This window comes from Palaemon carinicauda, chromosome 12 (genome assembly GCF_036898095.1).
Source record: "Palaemon carinicauda isolate YSFRI2023 chromosome 12, ASM3689809v2, whole genome shotgun sequence".
NCBI lineage: Eukaryota > Metazoa > Arthropoda > Malacostraca > Decapoda > Palaemonidae > Palaemon > Palaemon carinicauda.
The window spans coordinates 7,199,337-7,213,420 of record NC_090736.1 but is presented as its reverse complement, the minus strand read 5'-3'; the positions used below and the strand labels follow the sequence as shown (position 1 = coordinate 7,213,420).

The following is a 14,084-nucleotide window of genomic DNA, read 5'->3' as shown; positions in this document are numbered from 1 at the left end:
TTTTAGTTTGCATCAATTTTTCTAGGCCTACCCTACCTGCAACCCTGTTTTGGGCCTTCGATAAAAAAAAAAAGAAAAAAAAAAAAAAAAAAAAAAAAAAAAAAAAATTTCTAGGACCGAAGAGGACCCGTGTTTGGGGAGTCCTCGTCTGCTTTGCGGCGCCCTTTGACTGAACTTCTGACTCCGGCCTCGACTGAACCTCTGCCTCCTTCCTCGGTCGTCATGCTACCGTCATCCCATCATGATCCTGTCACGTCCTTCATGTTTTAATGTGATCTGACTCCTTCGCGAGCATATCCTATTTACGGGCTGAGTTCGTGAAGAGCCCGTGGTCCCCTTCGTTGTAAGGTGGTTCAATCTAAAACCTACCAACTAACCACAACGAGTCCGAATAGTCGAAAGCAGGACCTTCAGATTACTAGCCGAGTGCTTTACCATATGAGGAGAGGGACAGAAAGAGAAAAAAAAAGAGTATTTTATATATAGGGGTAATTAGCTAATATCTTTCCAGCATGAAGGAAAGTTATTATTATTATTATTATTATCATTACTTGCTGAGCGCCAACTGTAGTTGGAAAAGCAGGATGCTATAAGCCCAAGGGCTCCAACAGGGAAAATAGCCCAGTTGGGAAAGGAAATATGGAAACTACAAGAGAAGTAATTATCAATTAAGATGAAATATTTCAAGAACAGTAACAGCATTAAAATCAGGGTTATATCATAAGCCAGGTCTTGTCTAACGTTTATTAGATAATTAACATTGAATTATTTTAGGTAATTATCACAAGATCATCTGAGAAATGTCTCATTTCTTCTAATTACTCCATTCCCAGTCGCCTCCATTGGAACCGGAATTCTGACCACCAGGTCCAAAACGAATATTGAATGTTGGTCTGGAACCGCCATAGCCGCCAGTGCTGCCAACATTACCGGAGGAATACCCTGCGAGAAGACGTCATTGTTACCAACATAATTTTTTGCTATATATCTATATTGTTTTTTAAACAAATTCTAATAATTCTGATCATTATTCATATGGATAGATTTTAATCTTAACCCGATTTATTAGACGTTTTTTATATTTCATGAATAAAATCTTCTATTTCAGCTTTGGTTTTGAATAGATATGACTGTTAGTTTTCATTTAATCAATTATTAGGGCAAATTTTGGAACACTAGAGGATTGAATTATTAGCAATAATAAAGGATAAACATGCAACTGTGATAGTTGGTATCTCCTTATGCTATAAGGGACAAGTGTCTGGACGTATATATATATATATATATATATATATATATATATATATATATATATATATATATATATACTGTATATATAATATATGTATATATATATATATATATATATATATATATATATATATATATATATATATATATGTATATATATATATATATATGTATATATATGTGTATGTATATATAGTATATATGCATTATATATATACTGTATATGTGTATATATATATATATATATATATATATATATATATATATATATATATATATATATACACACACACATATATATATATATATATATATATATATATATATATATATATATATGTATATATACAGTATATGTATACACACACTTCCAGTCTTGCTGAGCAGCAATGCCAGACGTATAACTACTCTATATCTTCCCGTTCCTCTGGTAGGGTGGAGGGGGTACCCCAAGAGATACATTCGGAAACTACAACTGCCGTGTTGTATTCGGGAATGCGTGGGGGGGTGATGGGAAGGATTGAATGTGTGTATATAACTAAATATTTAGCCGTCATTTTTGACGGCTCGCGTACACTAGCCTATAAGAAAGACAGAAACTGACAATGTAAGAAGACCATCGTCACAGATCTGCAAATCAAAATAGACGATTCTTCTTCTTCTATTAACGTGCTTTTTTACCCATTTTTGTATGGGGGTAAGCGCAGTTGCCTTCTTTATGAAGGACTTTGCTTTGGCTTTAGGGTAGATCGTAGTCCAGATCGGCTGCCCTGCCTGACATCGCTTAGACCCCGGTAGTGTATGTTCCTGTGTTGTGCCAGCAACCAGCGTCCTTCCTACCAGCAGCGAGGAGTCCGGGCGTGGTTAGGTCCACAGTTAGAGACGTGTGATGTATTGAGGTGTCTGTTATTTCTTTAGGTGTTGGAGTAGCTTTGTTTGTGCGTGCATTGGTCTGTAACACCCATTTTCCCCCCATCCTAACATTAGCCTGACACCTGAAGCTTCAAAGTCACCTCCGCTCGAAGTGCAGGACTGGGTGACGTAGGATACGGCCTGCACCGTCTTGGTGACGATGGACGGGACAGTCTGCGTGACGACGGAAACGGCCTTCACGGTTTTCGTGATTAGTTTGGCCTGCGTTTTTGTGACGTAGGCTGGTGCCTCCTTCGTCTTGGTGACGTATTGCGTCCTGTACTGAAGATGAAGGTTGCATCATGCATGATTACTATCAAAAATATGAAATTTCAGGGTTACAGTTTTGCTCTATTTCCTATTAATAGATTAATTAGAGACACTAGTAAACTGATTTTTACCAAAAATAGTAACTTAAACTAAAAGTGTTATCTTAAGACTTATCATAAATTGCTATCTTAAACCTTATAAGTTATCTTAAGGCTTCAAAAATACTATGTTAAGCCTTATAAGTTATCTTAAGACTTCAAAATTGCCTGAAAAGTTATCTTAAGACTTCAAAATTGCTATGATAAGCCTTAAAAGTTATCTTAAGACTTCAAAATTACCTGAAAAGTGATCTTAAGACTTCAAAATTACCTGAAAAGTGATCTTAAGACTTCAAAATTACCTGAAAAGTTATCTTAAGACTTCAAAATTACTATGTTAAGCCTTGAAACTTATCTAAGTTATTTTAGGACTTCAAAATAAGTGTGATCTTAACGAATAACACAAGGACGGAAAAAAATGAAGAAAAAAAAATGATTGATTAATTTATTTGAAGTTTCCAGGCAAGAAAAGAAAGAAAACTATAGAAATAAAAACACTAGGAAGAGAAATAAGATAGAATAGTGAGCCAGAGTGTGATCTTAGCAAATAATACAATGACGAAGGAAATGAATATTATATTTTTCATAAATAAACTATAGAAATTTCATAAAAACAAGAAGAGAAATTATATAGAATAGTGAGCCAGAGTGTGTTATTATTATTATTATTATTATTATTATCCTTATTATTATTATTATTACTTGCTTAGCTACAACTCTAGTTGGAAAAGCAGCATGCTATAAGCCCAGGGGCTCCAACAGGGATCATAACCCAGTGAGGAAAGGAAACAAGGAAAAGTAAAATATTTTAAGAACAGTAACATTGAAATAAATATCTCCTATATAAACTATAAAAACTTTAACAAAACAAGATGAAGAGAAAAGAAGATAGAATTGTGTGCCCGAGTGTACCCTCAAGCAAGAGAACTCTAACCTAAGACAGTGGAACAAAAGAAATGAAGACTAAAAAGAAAAGATCAGGGTTTAAACTTTTAAGGCAGTTGCCTTAGTTTGAGGTAATTTTCATGGTTGCAAGGTAATTTTAAGGTAATTTTGATTTTGCTAGCTTAAAGTTTAAGGAAATTTTAAAAGTTTTAAGGTAATCTAAGGAAAAAAGCAGCAGCATCTAAGTTTAAATTTAAGTTTAAATCCTGGAAAACTTTTTAAGGTAATCTAAGGTAAAAAGCAGCAGCATCTAAGTTTAAATTTAAGTTTAAATCCTGTGAAAAATTTAAGGTAATCTTAGGTAAAAAGCAGCAGCATCTAATTTTAAATTTAAGTTTAGATTTAAGTTTAAATCCTGGAAAATTTTTTAAGGTAATCTAAGGAAAAAAAGCAGCAGCATCCAAGTTTAAATTTAAGTTTAGATTTAAGTTTAAATCCTGGCAAAAAAATTTAAGGTAATCTAAGGTAAAAAGCAGCAGCATCTAAGTTTAAATTTAAGTTTAGATTTAAGTTTAAATCCTGGAAAAAAATTTAAGGTAATCTAAGGAAAAAAAAGCAGCATCTAAGTTTAAATTTAAGTTTAAACTTAATTTTTTTAAGGTAATCTAAGGTAAAAAGCAACAGCATCTAAGGTAATGGCTACATGGCGCACGCTCGAGTTTAAATTAAACCCTGGAAAAAGTTTTAAGGTAATTTAAGGTAAAATGCAGCAGCATCTAAGTATAAATTTAAGTTTAGATTTAAGTTTAAATCCTGGAAATTTTTTTTAAGGTAACCTAAGGTAAAAAGCAGCAGCATTCAAGGTGTTGGCTACATAGCGCATGCTCGAGTTTAAACCCTGGAAATAGTTTTAAGGTAATTCAAGGTAAAAAGCAGCAGCCATCAAGGTAATGGCCATAAGGCGCATGTGCAAGTTTAAACCCTGGAAAAGATACATACCTGGGTATCGTATTTCGTTTGGTACTGAGTCTCGTACTGGGTTTGGTACTGGACAATTGACTTCGTCACGGTGATGTATTGAGGGTTGTGGACGGTCGTCGTTGTGTAGTAGGGTTGGCAGATCTTGAGGAGATGAAAAGGAAAAACATGTGAGAATTACTGGGTATTGCAAACTATTATTATTATTATTATTATTATTATTATTATTATTATTATTATTATTATTATTATTATTATTATTATTATTATTATTATTACAAGCCAAGCTATAACCTTAGTTGGAAAAAAAAAACAGGATGCTATAAGCCCAAGGGTTCCAACAGGGAAAAATAGCCTAGTGAGAAATGGAAATAAGGAAATAAACAAACTTCAAGAGAAGTTATGAAAAATTTAAATAATGTATTGTAAGAACGGTAACAACGTCAAAATAGATCTTTCATATATAAACTATAAAAAAGAGACTCATGTCCGCCTGTTTAACATAAAAACATTCGCTGCAAGTTTGATCTTTTGAGGTTCCACCGATTCAGCTACGCGTATCTTATCAGGATCATTCCACATCTTGGTCGCAGCTGGAATAAAACTTCTAGAATACTGTGCAATACTGAGCAGGGCGATGAGGCCGGGCAGGCCAATCAGCGCTAATGAGTTTTAGTCATGTTTTGTAAAATGTTAATACTGTCTCTTGAATGTGACAGAGGATCGTATCCTTTACCTGCTGAGGTGTGGGGTTGTAGGAGGGCCTTGGGGTGGACCGCCCAGGATACCTAGCACCGACTGGGGATGCTCCGCCGTATCCCTGTGCCGATGGGGATGCCCCGCTGATGCTGAGGAACAGCAATGCCGGTAGAAGGACGGGAGCTGACGTGCTGCAATTGATAAGTTTTTGATAATTAATAGCTTATCTAATTTCTTGCAGCCGTTTTTATTGGATGTGTTTGTGCGAAAGGTAATATATTATTATTATTATTATTATTGTTTTTATTATTATTATTATTATTACTTGCTAAGCTACAACCCTAGTTAGAAAAGCAGGATGTTATAAGCCCAAGGGCTCCAACAGAGAAAATAGCCCAGTGAGGAAAGGAAACAAGGAAAAATAAAATATTTTAAGAATAGCATCAACATTAAAACAAATATTTCCTATATAAACTATTAAATTCTTTAAAACAAGAGGAAGAGAAATTAGATAGAATAGTGTTAGTGTACCCTCAAGCAAGAGAACACTACCCCAAGACAGTGGAGGACCATGGTACAGATATTATGGTATTGCACAAGACAACAAGACAAAAAAAAACAAAACTAAACCAACTTGTGATTGTAAATGCAATAAAGGACTAATTTTTTAAATAATTCCTTATGATAAACAGTTCTTAAACAGATGTTCTCTTACCGTTTCATTTTCCTGGATAGATAGTCAAGATCTATTTTACGTCTGACTTGGCCAAAGTCGTTCCTCCAAATGCTGGAATCAATTTCGCTAGCAAAGCTGTTACTGTCTGGAACATCATGTGTCAAACCACTGAATATATATGTATCGAAGTGCTGGAAGAAAGTTGCCAGTTACTCTATTTTCTAACAAACAAATATTATATTTCGTTTGTTCCGAGTATTATTGTCTTCCAGTAATAGCAAACTATGTAACACGTAGTGAAAAGAAACTGGAAAACCATGAAAAAACTAATTTTGTTTTTGTTTTTGTAAAAGCTTAATAAATAAAAACATCCAAGCTTTTCAATTTGAGGCTTAATCTGTAGAGCATAAACTTAGGAAAGAGGAAATCCCGTCTTTGCTGTCCATGTATTATGCATCGATGCTTTTTGTAGGGATTTTTATTCATCATAGCGAGGGCCATATTAGGTGGGAATCTCCCATGGAAGTCATGACAGCTCTCGTTATTATTATTATTATTATTATTATTATTATTATTATTATTATTATTATTAGCTAAGCTACAACCCTAGTTGGAAAAGCAGGATGCTATAAGTCCAAGGGCTCCACCAGGTAAAAATAGCCCAGTGAGGAGAGGAAAAAAGGAAATAAACCACGATGGTAATACGCAATTAAAATGAAATATTTCAGAACAGTAACAACATTAAAATAGATCCTTCACATATATACTAAAAACAACCTTAACAAAGCAAGAGGAAGAGAAATAAGATAGAACAGCATACCCAAGTGTACCACCAAGCAAGAGAATTCTAATCCAAGACAAAGGAAGACAATAGTACAGTACAGAGGCGATGGCACTACCCAAGACTAGAGAACAATGGTTTGATTTTGGAGTGTCCTCCTAGAAGAGCTGCTTAAAGGTAGGGATTGATATCTTTCACTGTTGATGGTGATAATAACTCGCTAATTGTTATCATTCTTCAATAAAAGATTGTGGTAATATTACTTGACCCATTTTGCAGTAATGCCTATCAGTTTTCTATAGCATAGTGAAATTATTGACAATTTTGCAAAAACGGAGATGCTTGACATTGCTTATGTAAAAAGGAATGTTCTCTTTTAGGTTTTCTTTTAGTGGCTATGAATGAAGTTGACTGAAGAGACTCAGAATATATTATCATATTCTAATTAATTTAATGCAGGTGAAACTTCAACATGATAGATGAAGTGTTAGGAATGGCTATTGTATCTGGAGTATTTCCAGAGATTTTCTGGAATTTTGGAACTTATTTCCAATGGAAATTCTCATACTCGTCACAAGCACTATCATCATCATCATCATCATCATCATCATAGATCTTCTTGCCTTTCTTGGTCGTCTTAGCGAAATCGAGAGAATCTAAGCAGAAAATTGTATCCTTTAAGTCAGTCATAATACCGTAGCATTGACGGATGATGTCATCTCTCTCTCTCTCTCTCTCTCTCTCTCTCTCTCTCTCTCTCTCTCTCTCTCTCTCTCTCTGAGTAACCTGATTGGTGATCGCCGGACTGGGGTTCGAGTCACACAAAAACTCGTTAGTTCTTTTGGTCGTTGTAACCTCATCATCCTTGTGAGTTAAGGATGGGGTTTTGGGGGTAGCCTTCAGGTCTATCTTCTGAGTTATCAGCAGCCATTCCCTGGCCTTCCACGGCCCTAGCTTAGGTGGAAAGTGGGCTTGGGCTCTGATCATATGTGTATATGGTCAGTCTCCAGGGCATTGTCCTGCTTGATAGGGTAATGTCACTGTCCCTTGCCTCTGCCATTCATGACCGGCCTTTGAACCTTCAAATGGTTTAACAATAAGTGAATTAGTCTAAATTTAAGGCGAACCAAATAGGACCCATGTGGACAATAACACATGTTTATTCAACAAAGAACAAACTATTGTTCCCTAGTCTTGGGTAGTACCATAGCCTTTGTATCATGGGTTTCCACTGTCTTGGATTAGAATTCTCTTACTTGAGGCTACACATGGGCACACTATTCTATCTTATACATCTTCCTCTTGTTTATTTTTTGAAGTTTTTATAGTTTATATATGAAATATCCAATTTAATGTTGTTACTGTCAATAATATATTTTTTTTATTGTTTATTACTTCTCTTGTAATTTATTCATTTCCTTGTTTCCTTTCCTCACTGGGCTATTTTTCCCTGTAGGAGCCCTTGGGCTTATAGCATCCTGCTTTTTCCGACTAGGGTTATAGCTTAGCCTGTTATGATGTCAATAATTACAGACTGGGTAAGGCAAACTTGCAATGGGAATTTCCCAAATGCCGCTTCATTCAGGAACAAATTGAATATTCTGGGAGTTTGCCAGTATTAACCCTTCCACTGTCAGTATTGACCCTTTCACTGTCAGTATTGACCCTTTCACTGCCAGTATTAACCATTTCACTGCCTGTGTTAACCCTTTCTCTGTCAGTATTAATCCTTTCACTGCCAGTATTAACCTTTTCACTGCCAATATTATCCCTTTCCCTGCCAGTATTAACCTTTTCACTGCCAATATTATCCCTTTCACTGTCAGTATTAACCCTTTCTCTGTCAGTATTAACCCTTTCACTGCCAGTACTAACCATTTCACTGCCCGTATTAACCTTTTCACTGCCAGTATTAACCCTTTCACTGTCAGTATTAACCATTTCACTGCCCGTATTAACCTTTTCACTGCCAGTATTAACCCTTTCTCTGTCAGTATTAACCCTTTCACTGCCAGTATTAACCATTTCACTGCTGGTGTTAACCCTTTCACTGTCATTGGTGAATTCAGCGAAACTTCTGTCGTTGCAAAATCCTTCAAGACCAAACAAACCTTAGCTTGTTAGTAAAGATTGGATGCCACTTTTCTACAATTAGGGTGATTTTAAAAGAGTCTCTTCTACTCTTACCAAGAGGAAAGTAACCACTGAACAATTACAGTGTAGTAGTTAACCCCTTAGCGAGGAAGAATTGTTTGCTAATCTCAGTGTTGTCAGGCGTATGAGGACAGGGAAGAATCTGTAAAGACTAGGGCAGACTATTCGGTGGATGTGTAGTAAAGAGAAAGTGAACTGTAACCAGAGAGAAGTATCCAATGCAGTACTGTCTGGCCAGTCAAAGAACCCCATAACTCTATAGCGGTAGTGTCTCAACGGGTGGCTGGTCCCCTACCCAACCTAGTGCCTATTAAGTAGTATTAACACTAATACATCTACCACTGATGCTATTTTTTTTTTTTTTTTTTTTTTTTACCATCTTGAAGAGAGCTGGTACTGTATTGATATTCATAAAATTTTCAGGTTAACTAGATTACGCTGAAAAAAAAAATCTAATTGAAAATTCTCCGTAAAGATATATTGGTCTTGGTCGTATTTCAGTAAAATACGGGCGACCGTAATTTTTACCCTATATTGTTATTATCTTTTACGGGTTGGTGACCGTAATATCACTCCTTTACGTCTATATATCAGTTTATAAAACGGTAAATGATATCAACACTTATTCCAGGATTTCTACCGTTTTTAACGAGAAATTTTGAACATTGTATATTACCCCTTTCGCCCCCAAAGGACGTACCGGTACGTTCTTGCAAAACACTGTTATTTACATGTTTTTTTTTTTCTTTATGTTTTTGATAACTTTATGAAAAACTTCAGGCTTTTTCCAAAAGAATGAGACCAGCCTGACCTCTCTATGACAAAAATTAAGGCTGTTAGTGCAATTTCAAAAATAATATACAGCAAAATGTGCTCGAAATTTAACCTTACCTTGGGGGTAAAAGGGGTAACTTACCACAAAAAAAATCATCTTCCTAATAATTAAATTTTCATTTAATTTTAAAATTTAGCCCTTTAACAATCACATAAATTGTTGTTAGGTATTTAATTCACTAAGAACCCTCTGTATTAGATGTAATTGAAAGCTCCAATACTTTATTTTTTTTTTTCATTTTTTATTTTCATTATAAGATACATACAATAAGTTGCTTTTAAAAAAGTACAAATATTTGCAAATCTTACAGCATAACATTTAAAACAAAATCCTGTCCTAAAATCATTTCATAATCACAACTATGGAAAAAAGGACAGCATATTTGTGAAATTAGTGACTACATATTAAGGTCTCTCCACATGAGCGGGCCTGATCGGCTTACCTACCCTCTAACCAGGGTTTAAACTTGAGCATGTGGCCATTACCTTAAATGCTGCTGCTTTTTTACCTTAGATTACCTTAAAACTTCCAATTTTCTTAAATTTGAACTAAAACAGAAATTCCCTAAGGAATATTACCTTCAAAATTACCTTGCAACCATGCAAAATTACCTCAAACTAAGGTAATAACCTTAAAAGTCTAAATCCTGCTTGCTCTAACGGACACACTTGGCTTGAGCTTCGACCCTGCCAGACGCACGTTAACTTATATATTTCTTTTACTGAGCCATTCTTTGCACTATATGCTCCTCTTTTTCTTCTTTTTTTTCAATTTTCAATCGCACACAAAGCAATGATCATACTATACAATATATTCTTCTTTGCGGTAGGCGCCATGTTTATCGTACCGCACAGAACACACTACTGGCATCGTCGGCCAGCCGGCTACGTCCACGGTCCACCTCTCCACGACTCACACCCGGAAACATACGGCCGGCAAAGAATTTGCCCGTCAAACCCGGAGCAGGCTTGTGTGAACAGGCCTTTAGACCAATAATAATGATTAATATAAACTCATATGTTTATGATAAAAAATGTGGATGCTGTTGTTGTTATAGTAAGAAACCCTGAGTACGTTGTGTTTTTACGTTTGCTACATTTGCTTGAATTTATCCTATCATCATTATTCACTGGTATATTATCTGAGAAGAATATATATACAAAAACAATTGCATAATACACACAGAAAATATTAATTTCCAAAAGGTTTCTCATACGGACATAGAGTGAAATATGCATTTGATGCCAGGTGTAAGTTTACGTACAAACTATGCAAGGAGAGAACAAATGGTTTAAGAAGACTTTTTATAATTTTTGGTGACATTCCAGAACACAATCAATCAGTGATTGGGTTAATCTATCCTTAAACAGATTAGAAATGAGAACCACTGTTATGGCAACAACAACAACAATGACAACAACAAGTGTAGGCCTCTGACCATGTCTATTCATGTCTGTGGTTTGGCCATCTTTTTATCCCCACACTGTCCACTGCGAATTGGTGGTGGTGGGAGGTTTTCTTCTGATCACTCACAGCGAACCAACCTAGTATGGGTGGCCCTGACTGGTACAACTTTGCTGATCACGGTGATACGCAAACTACTTTACATGAAAATGATCTCAAATCATACATTTTAAAACTATTATAATAAATGACCCTTAAAAAGGCCAAACATTGATTTCATGCCTCTAATAAACTATGTACAAAATGTCTAAACTGCTTTTATTAATTCATATATTTGTAGTATATGAAAAGATTATATTAGTACATTTTACTTTTCCATTGAACTTTCACTTTTTATTGCGATTGATTTTTTCATGAAGAGCCAGTTGTAAATATAAATATATATATATATATATATATATATATATATATATATTCAAATAAGCCATATATTTTGATACGTTAATGTCTGGATTCACTTACCGACCTAGGGATCAGAGCCCCAGGCGGAATCACTCAAAGAGATTAGCTTCTGATCAACCGAGAATCGAACCCTGGTCCAGGAAACTTGTAACAACAATGACGTACCACTTAGCCGCGAAGATATATATATATATATATATATATATATACATATTTATATATATGGAGTATATATATATATACATATTTATATATATATATATATATATATATATATATATATATATATATATATATATATATATATATATATATATATATATATATATGGAAAAAATAAAATAACAAATAATAATGACAAGTAATAAAACAGTTATATAAATACATTTTCTAAGTACTTATGATACAAAGGAACATTAAATATATATTATATTACACCCACGTGGTTAGGAATATTTAGATTATGGTATTGTGACCACATATCACAATACTCATTTTTATTATAAAGAAAAAATCTCTTGCACATACAAATTCCATTAAAAAATATAATCATACATCATATGCCTAATTCTTTGTGTATAGAGGCATGTATGTATATTAGTAACGCTATGTATTTGCTACTATATCAGCGCTAAGATATGTTTCAGCGCTGAATTTGATATAGCGCTAAGATATGATTCAGTACTATAATATGAATCAGCGCTAAGATATGAATTAACGCTAAGATATAAATTAGCGATTTGATATGATTCAGAGCTAAGATATGAATAAGAGCTAAGATATGAATAAGAGCTAAGATATGAATCAGCGCTAAGATATGATTCAGCGCTAAGATATGAATCACTGCTAAGATATGATTCAGCGCTAAGATATGAATCAGTGCTAAGATATAAATCAGCTCTAAGATATGAATCAATGCCAAGATATGAATCAGTGCTAAGATATAAATCAGCGCTAAGATATGAATCAATGCCAAGATATGAATCAGCGCTAAGATATGTTTCAGCGCTAAGATATGATTCAGCGCTAAGATATGAATCAGCACTGAGATATGATTCAGCGCTATAATATGTTTCAGAGCTAAGATATGATTCAGCGCTAAGATATGAATCAACACTAAGATATGAATCAGGGCAGAAAAAATATGTTTCAGCGCTAAAATATGTTTCAGCACTAAGATATGATTCAGCACTAAGATATGAACCAACGATAAGATATGAATCAGTATTAAGATACAAATCAGTGTTTAGATTTTAATAACCACTATGATATGAGTCTAGCATCCTTAGCCATGCCATGGAAAATTGAATCAGTCTTTGCCAGGAGGTTGCTGGGTGTGTCGAATTCAGCTATCCGCCCCTGGTCGAGGACAAGGACCCTGAAATTATATTACAGAGTTTGTTAGAAAAATATGAATATTGATATTTTTTTAAACATTGTTAAACTTACTTCTTTTATTAACATTTTTTTTAATGAGTAAACTCTACATTGTTAAAATTATGTTTAGATACTCTAGAGTAGGCCTACTGTTATTGTGGTCATTGCTAAATATTTATTAATATTATCATTATTATTATTATCATCATTATTGTTATTATTATTATTACTAGCTAAGCTACAACCCTAGTTGGAAAAGTACAATGCTATGAGCCCAAGGGCTCCAATAGGGAAAAATAACCCCGTGAGGAAAGGAAATAAATAAACTATATGGGAAGTATTCTGTTAAGATTAAAAAATTTTTGAATATTGAATACATTTTGTTCTAATCATCTTAATATTTCCTGAAATTTACATATCTGCATTCACTAAACAATGTATAATATACGAGAAAATCAATTGCACCATGATGTGGCTTATAAATTATATATTCTAGAAGTTTTATTCCAGCTGTTACCGAGTTGTGGAATGATCTTCCTTCTCGGGTAGTTGAATCAGTAGAACTTCAAAAGTTCAAAGTTGGAGCAAATGTTTTAATTTTGACCAGGCTGACATGAGTCTTTTTATAGTTTATATGTGACATATCTGTTTTTGACGTTGTTGATAGTTTATATAGGACATATCTGTTTCGACATTGCTACTGTTTTTAGAATTATTTATTATTAATTTGTTCCCATCATTTATTTATTTCCTTATTTCCTTTCCTCACTGAGCTATTTTTCCTTATTGTATCCCTTGGGCTTATAGCATCTTGCTTTTCCAACTAGTGTTGTAGCTTGGCTAATAATAATAATAATAATAATAATAATAATAATAATAATAATGATATACATTATTCTTAGCTATTAGTAATTTATAGCAAATATTTAGTTCCATTCAGTGTTAATCGCATGTATATTAACAAATCTAAATCTAATTGGTTTATTATCACTAGTCACACAAATCGATTTGGAAAACTAGAAATATTACTTTAGATATAGACCGTAACAAGAAAAATGTACCTTTCATATGAATTAGATTGTGGTTAACCCACACTTTACATCACTCTTAGTAAAACTTAAATTTTCAAACTATTCCCGACTATTTAAAGGTTTAAAGGCCACTCATGAATGGCAGAGGCAAGGGACAGTGACATTGCCCTATCAAGCAGGACAATGCCCTAGAGACTGACTATATATACATATGATCAGCCCTCAAGCCCCTCTGCACCCAAGCTAAGACCATGGAAGGAGGGGGCCAGGT

General features: G+C 34.1%; 2 protein-coding genes across 2 annotated transcripts in view; both read right to left on the bottom strand.

Moving 5' to 3' along the window:
- Positions 1-814: 814 nt before the first annotated feature.
- Positions 815-8,575, bottom strand: LOC137650471 (uncharacterized). Its single transcript, XM_068383696.1, has 6 exons — positions 8,174-8,575; positions 5,809-5,960; positions 5,131-5,284; positions 4,416-4,538; positions 2,265-2,445; positions 815-942 (listed from the first exon to the last, which is right to left on the bottom strand). Exons 1-6 carry the CDS (start codon positions 8,573-8,575, stop codon positions 815-817), a joined length of 1,140 nt encoding a protein of 379 aa, XP_068239797.1.
- A 4,069-nt stretch (positions 8,576-12,644) lies between these two features.
- LOC137651193 (multidrug resistance-associated protein 1-like) overlaps positions 12,645-14,084 on the bottom strand; it is an 80,046-nt gene continuing 78,606 nt past the window's right edge. The window contains 1 exon segment of the mRNA XM_068384346.1: positions 12,645-12,783. Coding sequence (XP_068240447.1) covers positions 12,669-12,783 — 115 coding nt within the window. The 3' untranslated portion in view covers positions 12,645-12,668.